This window comes from Boleophthalmus pectinirostris, unplaced genomic scaffold, assembly GCF_026225935.1.
Source record: "Boleophthalmus pectinirostris isolate CB_2022bp ecotype Guang Dong unplaced genomic scaffold, ASM2622593v1 HiC_scaffold_10, whole genome shotgun sequence".
NCBI lineage: Eukaryota > Metazoa > Chordata > Actinopteri > Gobiiformes > Gobiidae > Boleophthalmus > Boleophthalmus pectinirostris.
The window spans coordinates 10,052,764-10,078,008 of record NW_026570971.1 but is presented as its reverse complement, the minus strand read 5'-3'; the positions used below and the strand labels follow the sequence as shown (position 1 = coordinate 10,078,008).

Sequence of the window (25,245 nt, the reverse complement as noted above, 5' to 3'; positions counted from 1 at the left end):
TATGCTGATTAGCAAGTAGTTAGATGTTAATCAGTGTACCCTAAAAGTATTACCAAAATCTGTTAACAACCTTAAACAAAAAAAGTATTAGGTTAAAAAAAAGTATTCAATTATAGATTACTGAAACAGAGCAACTTCATACAAAAAAGTGTCAATGTGTGTACTGAAAACAAAAACAGAATATGTTATATGCTGAAATAATAGTAAAAAGTCATCCAGAACATAAAAAAAAGACAATCATCTCCTGAACGCAACGCTTTAGGAGGGGAAACGCATTTTGAGGTTTGACTGGCACAAAAGTGGAGTAAACATTACCACAGTTAATCCAGTCCGGGTCGTCATGACAACAGGCCCTACAGGCGCCGAGATGTTTAGTGACCCATTTCTCTCTGTAGGTTTACGGAGTGGGGGCACACGCCACTTGTTAGCATAATGTGACCAAACTAAAGCAGACAAGTGCGGAAAATGTGTTACGTCGAACAGGGCTGAAGGAATAATTACAAACCAGTGTTCTGTCTTTAATGATCTGCCTGTTTTAGTGTTTTACTCTTAAATTATAGCTCTCTTTGGACTTAATTAATCTCTGTTAACATTTGTGTCACGGTCTGGACTGCCCTTCTTGCTGCTGATGTGGAAACCTAATCTAATTCTAGTCTGTGTAATGTTACTAATACCACTGTCACCTTCTGTTCTGTACATTTGGAAACCAGCCTCTTAAAACTTATACATCATATAATTGTACTTCTGGCCAATAAAATGTCCTCATCAACTCTAAATCAGTTTCCCCAAACCAGCTAATTTTGGATTACACAGTGAGGCTGATTAATAATGCATGTAGTCCCCCCGTAATTAATCATTAGTCATGTTTTGTGAATCCTGTAAAAAAAAAACAAAAAAAAAACCTGTAGGTTATATGAGTGGCTGTTCTCCGCACAGGTGCCAAGGGGCAGGACAATTGTAATTAAAACTTTAATTGGGTAAGTTTTGTGATTTAGTGAAGCAAAACTTGTAACTGTGATTAAAATTTGATTAAATGGCACAGCTGGGGTTTAGACATCCGTGCAAGTTTCTCAGGGAATATTTCAGTGTTATCAAAAATGTTGAGAGGCTTTGATATTACACTTGTAGAGAGATATAAATAGGTTTATATCACAATTGTTGTTTTTACAGATATGCAAAATTAGAATATCCAGTATACTGGTCTGTAATAAAAATTATTTAAATTACATTAAAGAAAAGAAAGAAACATCTTTGCGTAAAGTGTAATCTCAAAAAACAAGGGTCTAAAGCAGTGTTTCCCAAAGACTGGGTTGCCACCCTCAGGTGGGTTGGAAGAGATTTTTTTGGGGTCGCCTTATCACGATCTGCATGTAGGTCTGCAATAAACTAGCCAGGCTGACACCACCTAGTGCCTCCACTCTCCAGCGACTAGATTAGGAATCAGAATACACTAGACAGTTCGCAAAAACTGTGAAAGTGCGAGTTTGGCACCAGCCAATCAGCGAAGAGCCATACGTTCTGAGTTGGCAACAATTCCCGAAATCGAGGATTTATACACGGAACAAAGAGAATGTTTGGTGAATTTTATCAAGGGGAAAAATGTTATTGCCCTTCTTCCTACGAGATTTGGCACATGACATACGTCATGACCAAATAGCAGTGATTGGTTAAATAAAAAAGTACCCGCATACCATCGAGCAAACAAATCCTAATACTGTGAGGGCAGATGGTTTCTACGAAGTGAAACCAACTGATGAATCAGGCTAGTAATATACAGGGCTAGAGTTAATGTCCAAATAGGCGACTTATAGATCCTTTTATTTCTGGTTCAATGACTGCTTTTCATCGTTTAAAACTTGAGTCATACTAATTTTTCAGAGACACAACCACAATAAAACATCCTCAGCAATGTTCAATAATGGTCAAATCCACCTTTACTTTTACGAGTAATGTATGAATAACGTTTATTGACTTGGGTCGCGAAGGTTTGTGACTTTTAAAATATGGGTCCCCAGAAAAAAATGTTTGGGAAACACTGTTCTAAAGTGATCTTAAAGTCATTGGTAAATCCAATTTTAGGGATCATTCACTTAATGTCCAGTGATTTAGTGTTTAGTGTACCTCAGTTTTGGCCTTGCTGTTCCGCTCCTGTCCGTTGGCGGAGGGAGGGGCGGCGTCTACGTGGGGGTCTTGCGTTGCGCGGTCATTCTGCGGCGGGACATCCTGGCTCTTCCCCTTCGCCGCCTTTTTCGCCGGCCCCGTACCGCTGCCTTTCGCCCGCTTCTGTCGGTAGCTAGCAAGCTGCGCAGAAAAGACAGTGACAGGTACACGGACACGTAGGTCAGCACCGCCGAACACCACCACACCAGCAGCATGGGTCAGTTTGATGGACAGGTCAAAGGGAGGAAGGGAGGAAGTGCGTAGGCGTCGCCCAAAAGGAGTGAAGTGCAAAAAAAATACAGTAGATTTTCACAGGTGGGACTGTTTTTGATTTAGTATTGTTGAGAAGGTGCCAATAGCCAGGTGTGAATGACAGCTAATGATAAAATGGAGAGTGGAGGAGGTGCAAAGTCGAAACTGCCAAACTGAATTTGCAACTATAAAGAAAAAATACATTAAAAATCATGACATTTTTTTAGTTATATTCGCTCTGTTGAATTGGTAGTACACCATTCTGCGCAAAAAAGTAAAAACTATCCAACAATTTCTAAACTACAAACTTAATTTTAGGGCTGGGATGTATTTTTTCTCATACTGATTGATCAAGGTTTCAATTCGATTTCATTTCTCTAATTAAAAAAAATGTTTCAATACTAATTCTCTATATTATCTTGTAAGAATTGCAATTTCACACAGCAAAATTGTCAAACTTCTTCCTCCAAAGTCTGAACTCTGCTCCAAACCACACACTTTTACTGACAGATGATTGGCTGTAGACATCTCCATTAAAAAAGACCCAAGCTGATTATTGATCATTAGAGACGACTGGATCTCAAGCTTGATTAAAATTGGATTAATTGCACAAAACAGTCCTAATTAATTCCCAGATTAATCACAGAATTGAAATAAGAAGAATCCACATGGTGACACCCGCCAGTGAAACTTTCAGTGCAGAGAACCACAAATTAAACACATTAAAAAGTCAAAAAAAGAAATAAAAAAAATATCCAGAAATATTGAGTAGTGTCTTTTTGTCCTGCTGTATCGATTTGATAGAAATCCCTCAAAGCGCTCTCGCCGTCTCCTCCATAAGAAGCTTAAGCAGATTACAGAGTCAGAACGAGCCGCCGCACCACTCCAATATAGAACTGTCACATCAATCTCGTGCCAGTCCCTCTCCTCCTGTGAGCCCGGCCGGCCTGCGTGCCCGTGTGCCCACCGCCCAGCTGCTTGTCATGGCATAGCTCCTCCGGGATGCGGCGAGCTATACTGTCCCCTTTTTCGACTGACGGAGAATGATGAGGAGTCCAGATTGAGCGCGGCCTGGTTCTAAACTAAAGAGAAAAAAAAGGGTGGGGACGGGGGGGTGTACCCACGGAGAGGAGGGGGCAGCGGGCAGTGGGCAGTAGCAGCAGGTCACGCTCAGTTCAAATCATGCTTGTTTCTTTGAGTGACCACATGCACGTGGACAAGCACAACCGGAGAAGCAGACAGTTTAAACGACTGGCAAAAAGTCTGAGTAGAGGCTAAACTTTTAACTAAATTGAAAGCTACTTTTACTCTTAAAGAACAGTTATGATGTAACCTATAGGCCTGTCTCTAGACGTGACATGATAAAGTTTGAAGCACGATATATCGCTACTGAGAAATACTGCGATAAACAATAACATCGGAACTACTTCTTGCTGCTATTGTGATTTTAATATATTTCTTATTCTGCAAAGCACTTTGAATTACTTTGTGTACGAATTATGCTATACAAATAAACTTGCCTTGCCAACATAAAGCAGGAAAATCCAGGTAAACAGATTTTTAAATATAGTGTCAATAAAAATGCCTGAGCTACAACAAATAAACAACAGAATGACCTAATAATTATCGATATAATTAATTTACTCGACCCTCTACAGCTCAAATTTAACGTTAATACATAAAATGGCAAAACTCTGCCGCACTATTGAAACTAAATTGTACACGTGATAAAAACAGAGGTCAAAATATACTTTTGTACGTTGACATAGTATAGTATCTTGACAGGCCTACTTATCTCTAAACATAGTGCTTGATAAATTTAAATATGAACAATGATACAGGAAAAACTACTAGCCTAAAATATTGGTATCTCTATTGGTATATTTCTTTATTTGGTACATGTCTGTTTTTAGGGGTGGGACGAGACACAATTTTCCTGAGATGAGACACACGAGAACGAGAAAAGAGGAGATTTTGGCATCATTTATAATACATTTATTTCAGTTGTGACTTCACTATTTTTATTTATTTTATGCAATACTTTAGCTGTCATTGTAGTTCTGCTTTTGTCGAACTACAGCTTCTCAAATTATATAACTCACCAGCTCTTAATTTTTTTTTGTGCAATCCAAGTTAAATTCAGAGGGGAAAAAACTCACAAGATCATTTTTTTCCGTGTGCACGATATTGTGGCATGAGATCTTGCACTAGCCCAACTATTTTTTTTCTTATTCGAACTCAAAAAGAGACAACTAGCATTACATCAAATTTCAGTGCTTCCATTTCTTGTTTTTTTATTCGATTTAACAATTTCCTTCACTTTTCCCTTCCATCTCCTCCCCAAGGCACTCACATCCTCACATCATTGGTCAGTTCCGTCAGATGAGCCACGTTTGACCCGGAGCTGCTGCTGCCTCACGTCTGAGCAGAGCCGAGCAGCTGGACAGAGCCCCTTGGCCAACTTACAACTGCAACTGTGCTCCGTGTTTAATACAAATGTACTCAACAGGTTACATCCCATCGTGCTTTATAATATCACATTGCAAGCGCTGATGCACCAAACACAATACTAAGTGGGAAATTACCATGGCAACACTAACCGTCACTAACTGTAATGTAACGTGAGCAGAGTGAGCGCGGCCAGGCCAGAGCTCAGGCTTATTGCACCACCTGATGGTCCTCGACACAGTTGCAGGAATGTTGGACAGAAGAGCTTTGCGATAATGTATGAGAATCACAAAAAAATATATCGTTACAGTGGAAAGAAGTGGATTTAACGTGATTGCCCGTGAAATCAACACCACACACAGACGCCTGCCAAACCCAAATGCACCTGCACCGCTCCATACTCACCGACTGGGGAGAAGACTTGGACGAATTCTGTGCACCAGGAATATTAGAATGTCAGTCAAAATGCATCACAGTGAACAACAGACTCCGAAAAGTGTGGTCTCTTTTAGCAGAATCATTTTCTTTAAAGCTGCACTATGTCATTTTTGTTGGTGTTATGTCTCCATCAAGATCTTAAATGCTTTGTCTGGAATGTTCGATTGTATGAAATTAAATTTGTTAAAATCAAATCTCAGCAAATATGTATAGCTGAGATTTTTTTTTTAAATTAAATTTTTACTTGTACATATACATTTATATAATTATGCTGTATTTGACACCAGTCTCTTGCTATTATATTGCTACTTATTTAGATATTGCTTTACTTATTATTATATATTGTGATGTGTGAGCTACTGTGTCCAAATAACGTACCTTGTGGATCAATAAAGTTTGTCTAAGTCCAAGTCTAATGTGTATTTATTACTGTAAATTAAATTACAGATGTGTTTATTGCTTAAAAATTGGGGTTGCCCCTCTGCAGATCTGACATGTAACTTGGTCAAGTGGCAACACCTGCTTTGTCTTCCAGTTAAAAAAAGTCCAGATAAAAACAGAAACATCTCCATGGAGACAAGCAGGAGACACAGACATCCACCAGCAAAGTTACACAGTGCTTAAATGTCAAAACTAACAATCTGTTTGTAGTCATGGGACCTACGATTTGGCCTGGAGGGGGGCAGTTAGCTAGAAATGTCTGCGTGCCCCAGATATGCAAATTAACCCAAGAAAATACTGAGGTTATTGATCTAACTAGGTCAAAGTATAGCACTGTGAGTTTAATAAATAATAAAATCCATAGTAGGGTGACCAGATGTCCCTATTTACCCGGGACAGTCCCAGTTTGGAGTTCTGTGTCCCCTGTCCCAGCAGATTTATACAAAACCATTGATTTGCCCCAGTTTCATACAAGAAATGTCCCAGGTGTCCCTATTTTTGACCAATGTGATCCCTGCCAACAGTAAAGAGAGGCATAAACTGTCATTTACTGAGGTAAACTACAGAAAAGCTGCTTAAAAATCACCAAAACGGTGGGCCAAGTGCATGACAAATTTCCTTAATTACGCACTTGTTTCAAAATGCTATTATTATTAACCACCACAAACCGGGGGAGTCACAGTTTTTGATTTGGAAAATATGGTCACCCTAATCAAGGGGTCTCTAAACTCTTTTCTCCAGTGAGTTACCTTTACAAAACGAAAATGCCAGAGAGCAACCAATTTCAGCAGTTGCAAAGAAACTGCGTAAATATAAGAGCCACAGCCTTAGATGGGGAAAAGTTAGATGCTTCTAAAACAAACCATTATCCATTTATCGGTGCACCAAGTTAGGCATCAAAATCATAAACTGGGACACCCCAGGTTTGTGGTGATTGATAGTAATAAAACGGAAAGAGTGCGTAATTATTAAGAAAAACTGTTCTGCACTCTGCCTATCCATGACTAACATGTGAGTCAGTATAGTCACATTTTGTTTGTGTTTTGGTCATTTTTAAGCAGCTTTTCTGTATTTTACCAAACCAAATGAGAGTTTATGCCTCTCCTTACTGTTGGTAGGGATGAAATTGGTCAAAAGTAGGGACATATTGGAGATTTTTTGTAGAAAATTGGGACAAATCTGTAGTTTTGGATAAATCTGCTGGGACAGGGACCACATGGATCAACACTGGAACCGTCTCGGGTAAATAGGAACATCTGGTCACCCTATTCTATACACATGGTCTATTGTTTTTCCCAATACAGTAGTGGCAAGGGCAACAATGTGGAGAATTGACTGGAAGACGATACGAGACAAACATCAATATTTACAGCTTTATCACTACTCGATCTGACATTATATTTGCATAGGGTGACCAGAATTTCAAAATTAAAATAAAAAAACTGGGATATCTCTGTTTTTTGGTGGTTTGTAATAATAAAATTGTGAAAGGAGCGTGTATTTAAGTAACATTTTTATGCAGAGACCATTCATGACCAACACGTGACTCAATATAGTCATATTTTCTTTGTGTTTTGGTCATTTTTAAGCAGCTTTTCTGTATTTTACCGAAACGAATGACAATTTATGCCTCTCTTTACTATTGGCAGGGATCAGATTTGACAAAAATAGGGACACCAGAGACATTGCTTGTATAAAACTGAGACAAATCACTAGTTTTGGATAAATCTGCTTGGACAAGGGACACAGAGCTCAAAACTGGGATTGTCCAGGGTAAACAGGGACGTCTGGTGACTCCAATCAAAACGACATTTTTACAAAGGACGTTAATCAAATTTTACTTATTATCTACAATACTTAGAATTCAGAAATAACTTTGAAGGAGGTGGAGAGCTACAGGTTGGAGACCCCAGCTCTAATCCATAGACTCGTCTGAAACTGCATCTTGGTAAACGTGTGCGCAGGTATTTATCCTATTAACGCTACGTGATCTGGCAAAGCTCTGCACCAATAGCTCACCTACGCCCCTTGGAACGCGGTTTATCTTATGATATTTACAAATCTTACTGCTGTCTCAAATCTGGCCTCGTTAAATCAAACCCACGGAGTCTGCGTGAATGTAAACATAGGCGTAGACTGCAGCGGACGTCCACAAAAGAGTTAGCTCAAGTGCTAACAACCAATAGCGTGGGAAAAGCAACAAACCTTGGCTCTTCCAGCTTCTAGTTTCCGTTGCCGTTCATTCTCATCCATCGCTCGGCTGCAGCGGGTTTAAAAATGCGCCTGCGGGTCAAAAAGACACCAAAGGCATGTCTTTATCACATAAGTTTGCCGTAAATGTTTGATCTTCCTTTGGTCAACTGTCAACAGAGCGCAGTGTTGAGTATGGCCGCCAAGTTTCCTTAGCCCCGCCCTTAAGGAGCCTTCTTGAATAAACGGGCCAATGGAATGCGTGGGTTCAGCTCTCTCAGCCAATAGGAGGCGACGTCGGGGTTTGCGTCACTTTAATTTATTCACGCATGGCCAAAGTTCAAGCGAGGTGCAGCGCCAGGAGCCAATCGGGTTAGTGGGTCAGAACGGAGACGCTTGAGTGACAACGAGATTATCCAATGAGAGGCCAAAAAAAGAGCCGCTTGTTTGTACGCTGTTTAGGTATCTGTTATGAGTTTCTATGGAAATGAAAACTACATGTTTCAGTGATATTTTAATAAATACATTTTAAAGTAATGTTGTTTTTTTTAAATATATAATAATGTGTATTCTTTAACATCTCTTATTTGTATTTTAGGGTGATAAGATTTTCAAAATAAAACAAAAAAAAAAAAAATAATTGTGACATCCCTTGTTTGGGTTGGTTGGTAATAAAATTGTGAAAGGAGTGCGTAATTATGGAAAATTGTAATGCACTCTGCACTAATATGAGTCAGTGCAGTCACATTTTCTTTGTGTTGTGATTATTTTTAAGCAGCTTTTCTGTATTTTACCCAAACAAGTGATAATTTAGGCTTCTCTTTACTGTTGGCAGGGATCAGATTGGTCAAAAATAGGTACACCTGGGACATTTTTGCATTAATGCAAACCAAATTGATTGATAAACACTACAACACGCAAATTAAACTATTAATTAATTTAATTATTAGTAACAATTAAAATGAACAAAATAAAACATCGTACATCAATCTTTATTTTTTCCATGGCACTTCCCTGTTTTGATAAATAAAACATAAAAGTACAAACAAATACACTAACCGTATGACACCATCTGTAAAGTGCAAAAATATGTGCGTATGAAAAATATTCAACCCAGAAAAAACAATGCTATGCTTAAGTTAATAGTTCTTCTGTCTCATTATGCATAAAGGAAAACATGCTATTGTGCTTTGGGCTTCTGTTTGGCAATTAATTAATGCTCAAGAGCTTTATAATCTAACCAGGAATTGTTAAAATATGACAGTGACAGAAAACAAAAAAAAAACCAAAAAAACATTTACCATAAAAGGCATTATAATTTTCATAGAATACAAATATGATTATTATCTCATTAATTAATAGTCCACGTTAAATTGGATCAGGCAAGAGAAATGACTGCGATGAGGATCAGTAAGAAGATGTAATCTACAGTGGTTGATACCAATAAACAATATGTGATACAGTAAAGTCTAGATTTACATAACTATACATTTGTGAGTTCAAAAGAATTCATCTTGCTCATCTGAAGCGGCAGATGGAAGCTGAAGACAGATTTAAAGTGTAAACAGTCAGCACTGATGCCAAGAACCGTGGTTACGTCACCTAAAATTGAAAGACGAAAATTAGATTAAATATTCGTTAAAGAGAGTAAAAGTAAAAACGGGTAAATCTCTGGTTGGACAAACCTTGTGTATGTGAGGGGGCATGTCATCGTCGGAGCTCTCCTCTGGAAGGGGCTCAGGGAATCTGGGCGAAGCCTGATTGTCGTCTGCCCATCCTCCCATGGGCACACGAGCAGTCCTCACAAACTTTGTCCCAGCACCTAAAGAATCTGAACAAAATAATCATCTAAGCAAAATGTGTAACAGTGTAATTCCTCTGTTCTTGTATATGTTGTTTATTGCACTCCGTAAGGCACTTTGTGATTTTTCTATCTGTGAAAGGCACTATATAAATAAATAATAATTACTTACTCACTTACTTACTTACTTAACTGTCAGTTTCATAACATCATACAGTGTTTCCCATCAATACAGGAGACTATGGTGGCCACTATAGTCTAAAATTGTCCTCTATAATTTTAAAACAACCTGGACTATACACTGGAATATCACTAGACTTTGTTGCTTATTGCATTATCATAAACTTATATAAAAAAGACTACACTGGTCAAAAATGAGTGGTAGTAAATGTAGATTAAATTACAATTATACTGCATTGAATGAGATTAAATTATTCAAATAAAATTTATTTTTCCACCATAGGCTTAACAAAATCTATGCGAAACACATTTATTTTTTTACAAAAACATCAGTATTTTCTTAGCTGTGTATAAATCCAATACCAAATTAAAGGAAGAGGCAGGTTTTATTTGTTTTCTTTCATTCCAGTTCATGACTAAATTCAGTTTTAGTCAACCATATTTTTTAAAACTATGATAAATAATATTGCATTGTTTTAAGGGACATGCACATTCTTGGATTGAAAAGTAGAATTTAGATGTTGTTTCTAAGTTGTTTTTACTTGTTTCTTTCTTTAATTTATGTTTTTAATAATTAATTTTTGAAAATATTAGTAGAGTACTTTCTAAATGACAATGAAGATTTTACTAAACATAATTCACATAAATTTCAGAAGACTTTTACTTCTTCTTTTTATGTCACTCACAGCATACGGCTCCAGTCAAATGAAACTCATCAAGGGTAGCGGTTATAGGAGTGAATTTGGAGACAATTAGATATTAGGAACAGGAGAAAGGTGCGACATTTTCTCAATACAAAGTGATTGGTTAGCTATGTTCATTTATATATACAGTCTATGCTTTTCCCATATACCTGGTTGTCTGTCAGCAGAAGGCGGCGCCCCCTCCTGGCCTCTGGTGTTAGTGCTGGTATCGGAGGCAGACTTGGGGATTTCGCTGGGGCTGGGGGCTGCGGCGGGGAAGGTGTGCGAGCGGGGCAGGTTCCTGGAGCGACGCGGGGGCTCGCTCCTCACCTCGTCTGGGATGCTGTCGCTGCTCTCGTCACTGTCCTGTCTGTGCCAAGTGTGACGCGGCAGTTCTCCACGCGACTGCTGCTTGTGGAACTACGAGAAGATGGAAAAGAAAAACTGATATCGAGTTGTTAAGTCATGATGTCACTTCCGGGTCCAACCAGAAACTTCAGAGCTGATTTCTAGCTTTGTTTTTGTTCCTTATTCATCAACAGTGGTGTAGTGAAGATTTTTTAAGTGGGGGTAGTATGCGATTCCTGAATGAACCAGGAGGACTAAACCACGACTAAACCAGGACTGAACCAGGACTGAACCAGGACCTTTCCTTTGCAGCCTAAGAACCGCAGCCTATGCAGGTTTTTTGTCAACTTAAATAGTTTGACATTTAAGTTGTAGCTATTTTATATTTGTTATTTTTTTATATCTCATGTCGGTAGAAGTGGATGGACAGCGAACCCCCATGTACCACGCCCACTACACTCCTGTTCATCAAGCAAGAGGAAATAACTAGAGCGAGGTATCATGAAATTGCTGATATAATACAAACCCCAATACATAGGCCATGATATGATACACATAACATATTTCTATACAATGCGCTTTCGATTCGATACAATATATTTCAAATCGATTCAATGTGGTTCAATAAAAAAATAAAGACTGGATCATTGCTGTGCTACTAAAAGTCTTTGTTAAACCACTTCTTGCGCAAAGTGAATATGAAACACAAACATTTCACTCATCAAAACAGTGAAAGTATCAAATGTGTTGCAAAAAATAAGTTTCCTTCCCCTTCCTCTAACACAAGCAACAAAACTGTAGCTCTGTAACAAAATAATGTAGTAAAATATACCAAAAAATACTCTTGGTGATATATCGATACAGCAGTCCCAGATATTGATACTGTATTATCACATTAAACGATACGATATATTGATATTTTGATATTTTTGCACACCCCTAGCAATTGCCTTTCAAAAGTGTATGCATCAAATACGTAAATAATGTAGTAATAATGTAGCATAACATGGAAATACCAGTGTGCATGTCTCACTAATGCTAAAAGTTACATACTGAGGCTTTAATTTTTGTTGATATCACAATATTACGCCTTTAGTGCTCAAAGAGATATTGGACTGGGAATACCATTAATATAAATTTTTTGCTGAATAAACACAGAATGGCTTCAGATGGCTTCAGACTGGTCGAGTCACATACTATTTCACTGAATCTTCATGTTTTGATTGAGCTTTATTTAGTTACCTCATGCATGTAAAGGGCATGGAGGCTCATCTCTGTCGAGGCGTACTCTGATAAGACCAAACTGGTGAGCTGCCCCTCCCATGCACTGCTGCCTGAGCTCACAGTGCGGGCATCGGTTCTGCAAAACAAAACATAAAACAAATATTCAGTCAGATAGAAAAAAATACAAGTCTGTACCTGATTTCCTGTATCTGTCATGTATTTGAACAACATTTGTCTTGTTCCAGATATAATGCAAAAGGGATCATATTGCTCTGTTTTCTGATCTGTTATAATGTTGTTTCAAACAACATACTTGAATTTGTGTTTTGTTTTATTCACACACGTTTAACACACAATCTCTGGATGTCTAGGCTGAGTTCTTCTCTCCAACAGTTCAAACACTTGTTAGTTTTACCAAGATGCATTGGAGTGGTGAGGATTTTTTAAGTGGGGATTTTTTTTTGCTCAGAATGATGGAGAATTATGTTATTAACATTAACACTGTTCATAATCAACTACAGAACATAAATCAACACATGGCTACAACACATGAAAGAGAACAGAACCAGGACAGAAACAGGACAGAACCAGGACTGAACCAGGACTAAAACAGGACTAAACCAGAACTGAACCAAGACTGAACCAGGACTGAACCAGGACTAAACTGGGACTAAACGAGAACTGAACCAGAACTGAACTATGACTGAACTAGGACTAAACCAGGTCTAAACCGGGACTAAACCAGGACTGAACCTGGTCTAAGCCAGGATGAAACCAGGACTGAACCAGGTCTAAACCAGGGCTAAACCAGGGCTAAACTAAGTCTAAACCAGGTCTAACCCTGGACTGAACCAGGACTAAATCAGGACTAATCTTGAACTTGAGAGTGAGAGAGACACACCCAAGCCTGTCGAGCAAGGTGTCCGCAAAGCGCGATCTGGCGACGGCTGCACTTAGCCCCGTGGGGTGTGGAGCTCTGAGCTGGTCCTTTCTCCTGCGGTCACCCAACACTCAGTCCTGGTTTAGACCTGGTTTAGACCCGGTTTAATCCTGGTTCAGTCCTGGTTCAGTCCTGGGATCAGTCCTGGTCCCTCATGTCTCAGATCACTATAGGACAGTCCTGCAGATATCATGTTTGTTTTCACCACTGCCAATCGCTCTGGTTTGACATTTAAGTTGTAGCTGTTTTATATTTGTTATTTTTTTATATCTCACGTTGGGAGAAGTGGGTGGACGACGTACCCCCGCGTACCATGCCCACTACACCCCTGCCGAGATGGCAAAACTCTACTCTGACGAAAAGGGCTTATTGTTGTGAATAAGGAGGATACTTAAAATGCATAAGGTAAGTATTTCAAATAAACAAGTTTTTATTTTTTAAGACAGTAAAAATCAGGTATAGTGCATTTAACATAAAAAATCCAGTGATATTTTTTCCTACCCAGAGCCAGCCATTGCCTTGCTGACGGTGGAAGCGTGGCCTCTCTGGACTGCGCTCAGACTGCCGCTGACAGGGGAGAGGGACCGCAGGGCCGAGGCAGAGTCGTTGATGGCGGCTGCAGCGTGGTTGGCTAAAGAGGCATCCCGGGCAAAGTGAACCGAGCCCAGAGTGGACGGTCCGGTCAGCAGGTTAGCAATCAGGCTCCTCGGCTGGGAAAAAGAGACAAAAGGAGATAGAAATAGCACAGCAAATTCTGTGTACAAGTTAAAATGGATTGAATTCAGAATTTGTAGTTTTGACTATTCTAAATGCATCCTGCTAGTTGGTCTTCATTGTTTAATATCAAAATATATATTACAGGTTTAATTTCATTTAATTGCAAGGAAAAAATCTGAATCAGAATCTGTCAACTAAAAAAAATTAAAAGAAAAAAGAAAAGAACCTGAAGCACTTTATACTTTAATAACTTTCTAATTTGGTCACAACCGAACATGATGCCACCACACTCCCTCAGTCCACTTTTAAATACAGTCCATGATTAAAACTCTATAACCCTAAATCCTAACTCTAAATTAAGTAGTTAACAAGGCTGAATCATTCATAATAAACTATGTGTTCAGTATAAATACTTCTTTGTACATGTTTTATTAAGATTACTGAAACAAAGAGTTGGTACCTCAGACTCGGACAGTGAGTACTGGTGTGTGTCCCCGGCGTGTCCCGTCACTTCTCGGTGCACACGTTCTTTGAGCTGGCTGAGGAAGTGAGTGGTTTCCTGTGGAGGTTGCCACTGAGGATTGGTGATGGCAAAGTGCATGAGAGAGAGCTCCGTCTTCCCATCCTCCGCCTGCTGGTAGATGGAGGCTTCAGTTTTCCCCTCAGACATCCACTGAGAAAGAGGAGAGAGCCTGTTAACTCATGCTGTGTACTGGTCTTTTCTATGGCCATTTTGTTGGAATAGACAAGTATGTTAGTCTCTTATTAGATATTATATGTTCATAAAATTGATATCAGGAAAAATAATTCCAGAAGATATTAAAGTAAAGGTTCCCATTCTTTTTCACTAACAAAATTTCAAAACGTTTCTATGACTTTTTCATGACTTAAAGTGAATTTTCCATGAGCATTTACAGCACCTACATGTTTAGTATGTTTAGAATTGATCAGACTTTTAGGGCTAAATATGAAATGTTAACTCTTTCCACTCACCTTATGGTTTGGGATTATAGTTTTTTAACATTCAAAATACTGTCAGTGCATTTATTGTCATCTCTTTTAAACAAAAGGTGCACACGTTTAGAAATAATCATAATAGCCTAATGATAAATTAACAGAACGCTGTAGTTGCATGAAAGAGATCAGGCCTGGAAAATGACATTTCATTTTCTATAACTTTTCCAGGATTTCCCTGACCATGGGAACCCTGTAAAGTGCAGATGGCAGTTCATGTCTTTCAAATTATTACTTCGTTTGATGGGATGGTACTTGTATTAAATCTTTATCATAGTTTTACAAAGTCTGTCTTAAGACCCATTTTTATTCTTCGGCTTTTAACACCGCGTGAGTCGTGTGGTCCTCTGTGTCTTTTATTTTATTTTTATGTTTTTTACCTTTTTGTTATTTATATTGTATTCTCCCTCTTATTTGATTTTACTTGTGTTATTGTCTTAACAAGGACTAGCAGAGTTAAGTAAAGATTGAGTTAAAACTTCTACTGGATATGTTTTATTTATAGCAGCACTTTGGAAACAATTTTGTTTATGAAATGTGCTATATAAATAAAGTGGATTGGATTACACCAGAATGCAGGGATAATTTACGCACAAGGAACACATATTCTTCGGCAATTTAAACATTAATTTAAGACAATAAAAGAGTGAAATAACTATTGTTTAAATTAGATAAGTTTTGACTTTTGTTTACTGTATGATTGTTAGGTTACAGATGGATCTTCTACTATGTATGTCAGAAAGTAAAATTATAAACGTCACCAAAATTGTAAAAAGTAGGAAGAACTAGGCAGGATTATTAGAAAAAAGTTTAAGAAGTAATACATATGAGCTGTAGAAAGTATACATTGGGAATATTACGTCAGTCATCCATTAGGACGGGCTCTTGCACACAGAGAGTACACCAGCTCTCTTCCTTTGTTCAGTCAATAAATCGAACTTCATAAAAAAGCAATTAAATGTATTCCCATTATGGCATTAGCCTCTTACTGCTGGGTGTCCATGCTGTCTGATGTCCATCTGAGCGAACGAGCAGGTGTCCCCCACTCCCACCACCTCCACGGTGAAGTTCCTGAAGAAGTCGATGATCTCCAGGGACTTCCTCCTCAGGCAGAAGATCAGGATGATGGGGGTCACCACAGGGCTCAGCAGCTCCTCGAGGATCAGGACCTGCACAGAAGAGACAAAAATTTTAATTAATCAAACTGCCAAATTTATAAAGTTGGTTATCAAGCAAGAATGTTTTATCAAAGAAGAGATATTGTGCTTGAGTTTGCTATTTAAAAGGCCCATATTACACTATTCTAATCTCTGCTGTAATGTTTCTTCATCAAAAACAGACCTGGACTTGTGTTTTGTTTCATTCACACATGTTTAAAACACAAATCCTGCATATTTAGGCTGAATTCTTCTCTTAAACACTCTATTCAACCTTGCGATGTCATGTGGTGATACAGGAAGTGCTCCATTGTGTTTTTAAGATCCAAGCACCTTCATTAGAATCATTTGGGTCATTTCAGTCCTGTAATTTTGCCAATCACTGCTGAGCTTAAGGTAAAAGATAGTTGTTTTTACCAGTTTAAAGCTACCGCTACATGACATGACAAGGTGGAAGAGCACTTTCGAGGTGTAGACAGACTAATAATAAATGATTACGTGTGCATGAAACGAAACACAACTCCAGGAATGTTTCTGATGAGGTAACAACATGATAACACGGCTCGAAGCTCACAATTATAGCATAAAATAGGCCCTTTAAAGGTCAATTATAACAGATCATGAAAACCTGATTTGTTGTTTTTAGACAAGACAAACCTCTGCAGAAGAAACATTATTTACATTACAAAAGAAATTTCAATTGTCATATTTGTATAGGGCTTGTGTACCGCCATTGGACACTGAAAAGAAATTCATATCCATTCAAGATCCATTCACCCAGACACTGTAGCAAATGCAGATTAAAGGGCCATTAAACACCAAAATCACTTTTTTCTACTAATTAGCTGTGTAAATGTGTCTAAAATAGAAATGTGTATACTTATCTCTGGCCTTATTTGTAAAAATCTGAGTTTTTGTGTCTGTAACAGCCTCTTTAGGATCAACTACAGCCAGGACATTTGAATTTTTTGGTTGGACAAATGGCCGCCAATGAGTCAGATGCAGGTTATTACGTGACAAGCGCAGACACTGGCGTCTACAGGCAGTGCGTGAGGAGCCCCTCCCAGCCCCGCCCCCTAACTGGCACCGCTGGGCACCGCGATGTCCCACCGTGTCTGGAGAAAAGCGTGAAACGACGTCATCCGAGCACAAATGTCCGCTCAGTTTCAAAGTCCGGAGCGCACCAGTTCGCGCCATGTTGGATTGTTGTGGCTGTCAGTCGACTGTCAATCATCGCTCCAGATTTTGCTAAGGGGTGGAGTAAAACTTCGGGAGTGTGTTTAATAGCTCTTTAAGGAGGGAGGGAACTGCTGACCTTCAGGGCTTAGGTAGCGTGATTCAATGTTCTTACTGTAATTAACTTAACCAGATAAAGTAGATACGTTTCAAGTCAAAGAACTATCACTCAGAGACATTTACCACACGGAGATTCAATAAATAATAATACGCTTATATAATCTTGACCGATCCTTACTGCTTTGTACTGGAAGAGCTGTGAGAACTGGTCCCGGGTTTCCGAGCGGTGAGCATTGCCCTGCCAGTGATCGGGCATGTAGTGAATATGAGCCAGTATCACCTTTAGCAGCTGCTCCGGACAAAACACCATGTGCTTATCTGGAATGAACGACCTGGACAAAAAAAAAAGAAAGAAAATTATTATCACCCCAAAATGTTGCTATTGTTGACTCTGTTAGGGTTCCAGATTGTGGTTACCTGCAGATGGTGATGCACACCCCGAGCAGGGTGATGGAGGAGAGGACATGTTCCACCGCTAGAACGTCTTCGTCATAGATAGTCAGGGCGATGAGCACAGCCAGGAGAGAGCCGGCAAAAAATGCCACATTTTTGGCCAAGACGGTCAGTAATGGTGACAGGAAACAGTTCATGTACTTGGAAGCAGCCTGATAGATAAAAAGAAAAAAGAATCTGAGAATATTTCTATGGAGATGTCATTGCTCTGCATGGAACGTTCCACAGTATGACATTAAACTGCTCTACTTTACATTTATTACATCACAGGTAATTTTACAGCTCAAAAACACCTAGAAAAACCTGTAACGTGGTCTGGTTCAGTCTCTATGATGACAGAGAGGTTTAATACCATACGGTGTAACATTCGAGACAAAGCAATAACATCTCCAAGGAGAAAAGAACTTGACCCTGCTCCAGAAAAATTACACAATGCTTATACACATATTAGATAAGAAGGATCAATTTAAGTATTTAATTCGTATAAAGTATTATTCTGAAATAACCCAGGTAATAAACCAGGTCTAAACTAGGACTAAACCAGGTTTAAACCAGGACTAAACCAGGTCTAAATCAGGACTAAACCACGACAAAACCAGAACTAAAACCATGACTAAAACAGGTCTGAACCAGAATAAAACCAGGAATAAACCAGAACTAAACGAGAAATAAAACCAGGACTAAACCAGGTCTAAAGCAGGTCTAAACCAGCACTAAACCAGGACTAAAACAGGATTTAACCACTTCCTCCTCTACACCGCCGGTCCGTGAAAATATCGTCCCGAAGAGCGCCGCCGCAAATACTATCAAACATTTAACCTGTCCGTGGTGCAAAAAAGGCTGGGGTCTACTAGTATAAAGCATTGATTTGTATGATGCCTTTATTACAGAAAAAAAACATAAAGAAGGCATTTTTTCAGAAGATTTTTAATATTATGAACACACTGACTCTATAAAGTTAACTTAAATAGAGATTAAAAACACAGTGTCGTAGTTAAAATGACCAAACAATGCAGAAAACGTCTAAATGCTAAGGTAAATTCAGCTTAATTTGACGTAGGAAATTATTTGGGTTTATGTGTTTGGATAATTGACAAAAATATGGTATGTAGCAGAGAAACTGGAAATATTTAGTACTGACCTTGTATCCTTTGCTGAGGCGTGACATGAGCTCGTGGTCCAGCTCATTGAAGTGTCGCAGATAACATTCCCCATACAGAGACCAGCAGCGGGCCCCCAGAGACCCCGGCTCTCGTTTGATCACCTCAACACAAAAATACAACCCTTAAAAACACATGTTGTGGATTCTTGTGGCTTTAATTCCATTTCAGGCATTTTTGTGGTCACCTTGGGATAAGTATTTCACATTTTCTAACTTCAAACAATGTCTACATAATACACAAAATACACTTTATAGTCTACACATCAGTTTCCCCTTGTTTGTTGTGAACACAAGCTGACCACAGAACAAGTCTGTGATGGTTTATAGACTTAAAAATTGCACAGGGGAAGTCCAGAGTTTTACCTGTGGCTTAACAACTGAAGAACTGAGCATTTTAAGGCTCAGAGAAATCAACTCTGGATTGATGGACTAATGAAACAAGCCTGACTGAAACAAAATGCAACTCTAGGTATGTTTTTGATGAGGGAACAATATAATGTGGTTAAAACTCAAGTCCATTTTGCATAATATGTGTCCTTTATCGAGCGTTTAGTATTCATTAGTGCTCACCTCTGTGTAGCTAAAGAAGGCATAAAGAATCTGCCAAACCAGGATGACAGGGCAGAGTAATAAATTGGCGATGCCGATCCACAGAATACGAGATGCCAGCTTTTCCGCTAGGTCATGCCTGTTTCCTCCTCTCTTATACTCAGGCTTCAAGCTCCACTCATTTTCAAATAGAGAACCTACACAACATAGAGTAGATGCACAATTTATATAAAGGAGTATAGGAGGAGTATATAAATCCAAAATTGAAATGTATAAAATGATTAAAGGTGCATTTTGTAACTTTTCAGGTAGGTTATGGCTTTGCCTGGAATATTCCATGGTATAGCATTCTTTTTTAATTGGTAAGTGTTTAACCAATCTAAAATACCTTAATTCTTGCAGTTTAAAGCAGAGATCTTCAACAGGGGGGTCATGACTTTTTAATTTATTTATTTTTTATTCTGGGTGTTCGCTCCTTCATCACGTCTGCCTCTCTCTCTTCATTCCCTCGTCTCTCTCTCCTTGTCAAACTTTAAACCCCTTTGCCCGGATTTTATCATTTCTTGTTATGGAACATGTGAAAAGGTCCATTACAGCTTTATTTTTATGCACAACGGAACTTAAGCTCCACACATACTACCACGCATCAGGAAAAAGTCAGGCAACTTCATTCCCCAGGTGTATTAACCAGGCTCCACATTACACAGCCAGCATCTCTATCTGCGGAGCGACCAGGAGAGGACGGAGAGTCTTGTCTTTCCTCTCGCTCCTCAGATCAGAGTGACCAGAAAAGTTCCGTGGCCCATATCAAATTCTTGTCCATGCATGCTGTGGCTCCTCTCTCGTTTAGTCAGATCATAAAAAAATCACAATTTGAGCCCATTTTCCATGATGTCATTGCTCCATTGCTCTGGCCTTCTCAGAGTCACCGCGACCGCACACAAAGCACAGGTTAAACTCCAGGCCTGAATTAGCTTTGGTCAGGCTCAGGTTTATTACTCTCATGGAATGACTTGAGGCTTAAACTGGAGATGGAGCTAGTTTCAGCTCAGGATTTCAGGATAAGCCTGGACTTGTTAAGCGAATTTGATGGAATGCCCCCCAGTATTGAATGTAAAATAACAGAGAAGCTGTTTATACACGACACTAGGCACAAATTAATATAAAACACAATTGTATGCCATATATAGTAGGGGTCCCTGGCCTTAAAAACGCTGAAGACCCCTGGTTTAAAGGGTTGTCAGTCCACAGCTCTGACCTGTAACATGACCTGATGGTGCCAGCTGAATGTCATACTGTGTAATATTCTACATAAAGCAACAAGATCTCCATGGTGACTGAAGCTAGTGTTAGATCTCTCACCAGAAAAGTTACATAATGCAACTTTAAAAACATACAGTACATTTTTAGTTTAGCTGTGCATTTTCTGACACAAACCTGGCCCCCAAAAGAAGATGAGCTCAAAGTTATACTTGAGTCCTCTGGTGTAAAACACATACTCCCCGAGGACAGGGAGCTGAAATTTCACTGGTAGAAGCGACTTGTTCACCATGGCAACCTGAAAACCGACAAAAGAAGACTGAAACGACTTCTATTAATTAATTACTTCATAACTACATTGTGTGGCGGTACGAACCATATAATTTTTAAATCGTAGAATGCGGTGATAAACATCCAGCTCTGATAATTCTTTCTTATGGATGCAAATCTGATGTTCCTTTTGTATTTCCACTATTCTGGCTTGGACCTCCTGCCATGTTGCATAGGGAAGTTCCGACTGCAACAATAACAACAGAATCAGTATCAAGTACATAATAAATAATCAGTAATTTATTTAATTACAGGTCTTACCATGCTCATTTTAAGGGCGTTTCTATAAAAAGACCGGATCTCCCAGTAGCAGCACACATTGTAGATAAACTTCACCAGGCGATGCAACCAAAACACTCCACAGATTATGAGAACAAATATTACAAAAGCATTGTCCCTTATTCTGCAAAGGAAAAACATAGTCACAATGAGACAAAGATTTAGTAGAATCTACTGCTTTCCTATGCACAGTTTCTTATGACCTCTAAAATTAGTAGCTGTTTGGAATTTTCTTTTTGTAAATGTAGCTCGCTGGAACAAAAAGGTTGGAGACCCCTGTGTCAGACTTTGGAACTATGAAACCTACCTGGACCGTTGAGGAATTACACAGATATAAGACCACATAGTAATATAAAAGTAAGCACTAACTTAATGTTGAAAATGACATTCTACGGTCTAAATAAGCAGTGCTATTTTTATATTTGTGGTATGTTTATTCCATAGTATCAAAATTGTGTTAAAACTTTTTGTATCGTGATAATACTAACACAGATTTAAAATGAATACAGTTTTTACAGAGTTTGCAGACTACAAAATGTGCTTACCGAGCGGTGCAGACATCCACTGGAATAAAAGCGTCAGGCAGCGTCACTTTAGATGAGTCCGTGTGATTTACAAACTTGTTGGCAAACAGAATGTCATAGTCCACACAGTTGGCAAGAAACACGGTGAAGCCGACCACAAAGAACAACTGACTGAAAGAAAAACATTAGAAGAAAATGTAAGAAGCAGTGGATATCAAATAGGTAAAGAAATTCTCTGTCTTCTAAAAACATCTTCTGCCAATCGATTAGTCGACAAAAAGGGGAATGACAAAAGCTCCCAAATCTATTACGTATCCCTATGTATCTGACGCAAACTGTAGTAGTAATAGGTGTGTGCAAAAATATTGAAATATCGATATATATCATGATACTAAATTTGGTGGTGATTTTGTGTGATTATCATGGGCTGCTGCATCAATATATAAAGTATTTTTTGGTATCTTTTGGCTCTTTTTGTGACCACACTGCAGTTTTGTTGCTTATTCAGTGGAAGGAAACTTGTTTAGTCATATCATGCGCAATAAATATTAGAATATATATATTGCCATATTGTGATATTATTGTATCGTGAGCCATGTATTGTGTATCGTAACGAAGCGTGAGGGACTCTTTGATTCCCAACTCTATTTACAGGACTACACCTGCTGTTGTCCTATATAAATCCCTACAATTTAAAAGAAATAATTAGTCGACTAATACAAATTTTGGTTGACGAAGACACTATTGACCGATTAATCAACTAAATGACTTAAGACCTACAGCTCTAACATCAGAAATTATGTATGTTTGGAACTTACACCAGCTCAAAGATCTCCCCCAGCAGCATGCAAGTGAAACCATTCTTCTGATGTAGCTTATAGACGTGCACAATGTCAAGGAGAACAACAATATTTAAACGGCTAATCCAATATAGAGACATTAACATAACAACTGGTGCAATTATATAAACAAGAAGACATCAGTTTATAGATATGGCAGAAATATTATGTGTTTTCTTATATGGAGCAGTGTTTCACAAAAGTTATGAAGGATATTCTCTGGAAAAACAGGTCCAGGTTTTCGATGTGGTGCCATTGAGCTGTGAATACAAAACAAAAGAAGAGTCATCTACAAACAACAACTAAAACCCAAGCTGTGTAATAGTGACACTCACTTAGGCCTGTCACGATAACAGATTTTGAAGCACGATATATTGCTCCAGAAAAGTAATACAACAAACGATAATAATGAATTGTAATAAATGTGACCAGCAATAAATAAAAGGGCACAATCAACACAACACATTAGGGGTTAATTCTGGTATCTATAATGCGTCATTTATTCTTACTACTATGGAGGCACCGATGCAGCTTTTTCAGTTCCAATACCGATTTCTATACTCTGGCTTTAAGAATCTGCCGGTACTCCATATCATCCGATGCTAGTGTACAAAAAAAACCAACACAAAGACAAAACTGATCCAAATGTGTTATGTAGCTGTTATTTATCTCCCCACCAACCACAGAACAGCTTTGAAATAAAAGTTCAAACATTATGAGACTTTCTGGGCCTTTTAAGACCAGTGGATAGTCTTATTACATCAATTTATATGTCCAGTCAGAATATCGGCTGAAACAATATGTGAAGGCTGATATTCAATCCAGCAAATTTTTCAATTTCGGCACCAATATCTGATACCAGTATTGGATCGGTGCATCCTTACTAACTACACAATTAGCTTCAGCTCAAAAAAAATTACCACATAAGCTTCGACAGAGTTCAGTATATAACATGAGTCGACTTACACTTGACCCCTTCGGGCACATGCATGAGCAGGTTCTCCTCTCCAGGAGGAGAGTCGCTGTAGGACGCCTCCAGGCGCTGGTACTCTGTGTCAAAGTGAGCCATAGTGACCACAGCTCCAGCCTCATCAGACCCACAGCTCTGCTACACACTGGGACAGGGAGAAGGACAGGGAGGGGGGGGGGTTAAAAAATGTATAAAGGGTGCTAGTGTCTTGATACTAACATTTCAAACCTGATTTCAATACTAAGACATAGACCAGATACTACAATGATAATTAAAAATGTTCCTTCTTTCGACAACAGAATCTGGTTTTCAACATTAAATTGTAGTAATTACCATATTGTCATGTATAGGTATAGTAGTCTATGCAGTTTTATACTTGTTCTGATACCACTAAAGATAATTAAATTATTGATTTATTTCTGTTCTGTGACTTCTTTACTATCAATACTTCCTGAAATGAGTAACTAGCTTTGAAGTTTTAGTGTTGATTTAGTACTGATACTTGTGACACTAAATATACAGTTTTACTTCTCTGTGAACAATGCAAAATCAGCACAGTGGTTAAAAAGTAAGAACATCCTGTCCTAGATGAGGTGATGGTGGAAGTGTGAAAGCATCGTAAGCTTTTGCCTGAAATATTTAACACTGATTTAAATAGAACTGTATGTAGAATTGGATTCTTAAATACAGTATGTTCAAATTAAACATAACATTTGCTATAACAATGTTAAGTTAGTTCAGAATCAGTTTAGAAGTGGTGATAGTACAGACAAAGCAATTCTAGTAGTTTAAAGGTCAGACTACTGTCTATTTCTACAAAGCACCAGAAGCCTGTGCGGTTTTCACATGTGACTATGAATCATTTAGGATTACAGGTTAATGCTTACAACTGTTATGATGTAATTACAGTATCATAACACCTAAAAGGCACATTATTGTCTCAGGAAATAGTAGTAGTAGAGTGTACCTCCATTGCAGTGAGCTCCTTCCCTTGATCCACTCCTTCTGTTTACAACATCTCCAGCTAAAAATACGGAAGAGAGCATTACACATTTGTTTATATAATTTACAGGAAGACCAGGCTGTCCATTGGAAAATAAAATAAATCCAAGTAAATGTAGATGTTTGGAAAGGACATGGGAGACCGAGGAGGAATGCAGAGCTACCTGATTGAGGTGTTGTTGTCTCGGCTTGTCAGCAGCAGCACAGAGGCCTCTCCCCAAAACATGTCACATATCACCTCCCTCTATTTGAGAAAATCTGACCACGTGTACGATGATTAAAATAACTCAAATTTGGCCTGAGAAGATATTTGGTTCGTGTTTCGTTTCGTTTCAAGCGCTTTCCGTTTCGATACGCAGGTTTAGGTTGAGCCCACCTCACCGTGTGGCGTCCGTCACGGTGGTGGGAGTGGCGCGGGAAACGGCCAATCAGAAAGCGGCTTCAAGGACAGCAGCCAATCGGAGCGCGGAGAAGGCGGGCTTAAGCAATGTTTTGACCAGAAAGCCCGCCCCCCGGAGACGCCATGATGATTCACAGGACGCGCTCTGATGCGGGGCGTTGGCGCCATCTGCTGGACGCTTAGGGAAG

At 38.9% G+C, this 25,245-nt stretch overlaps 2 protein-coding genes across 2 annotated transcripts in view; both read right to left on the bottom strand.

Annotated features, from left to right (window-relative positions):
• pcnt (pericentrin) overlaps positions 1-8,134 on the bottom strand; it is a 43,699-nt gene extending 35,565 nt beyond the window's left edge. The window contains 3 exon segments of the mRNA XM_055161020.1: positions 2,122-2,301; positions 5,266-5,292; positions 7,945-8,134. Coding sequence (XP_055016995.1) covers positions 2,122-2,301; positions 5,266-5,292; positions 7,945-7,992 — 255 coding nt within the window. The 5' untranslated portion in view covers positions 7,993-8,134.
• Positions 8,135-8,851: 717 nt separating this feature from the next.
• atg9a (ATG9 autophagy related 9 homolog A (S. cerevisiae)) lies at positions 8,852-25,044 on the bottom strand. Its single transcript, XM_020917569.2, has 20 exons — positions 24,822-25,044; positions 24,623-24,679; positions 23,652-23,800; positions 22,902-22,945; positions 22,665-22,729; positions 21,868-22,017; positions 21,305-21,446; positions 21,090-21,230; positions 20,891-21,011; positions 19,475-19,650; positions 18,884-19,006; positions 17,707-17,894; positions 17,468-17,621; positions 15,826-16,005; positions 14,283-14,495; positions 13,607-13,815; positions 12,184-12,301; positions 10,764-11,013; positions 9,615-9,760; positions 8,852-9,531 (listed from the first exon to the last, which is right to left on the bottom strand). Exons 3-20 carry the CDS (start codon positions 23,752-23,754, stop codon positions 9,523-9,525), a joined length of 2,532 nt encoding a protein of 843 aa, XP_020773228.2. The 5' UTR covers positions 23,755-23,800; positions 24,623-24,679; positions 24,822-25,044; the 3' UTR covers positions 8,852-9,522.
• Between the last annotated feature and the right edge of the window lie 201 nt (positions 25,045-25,245).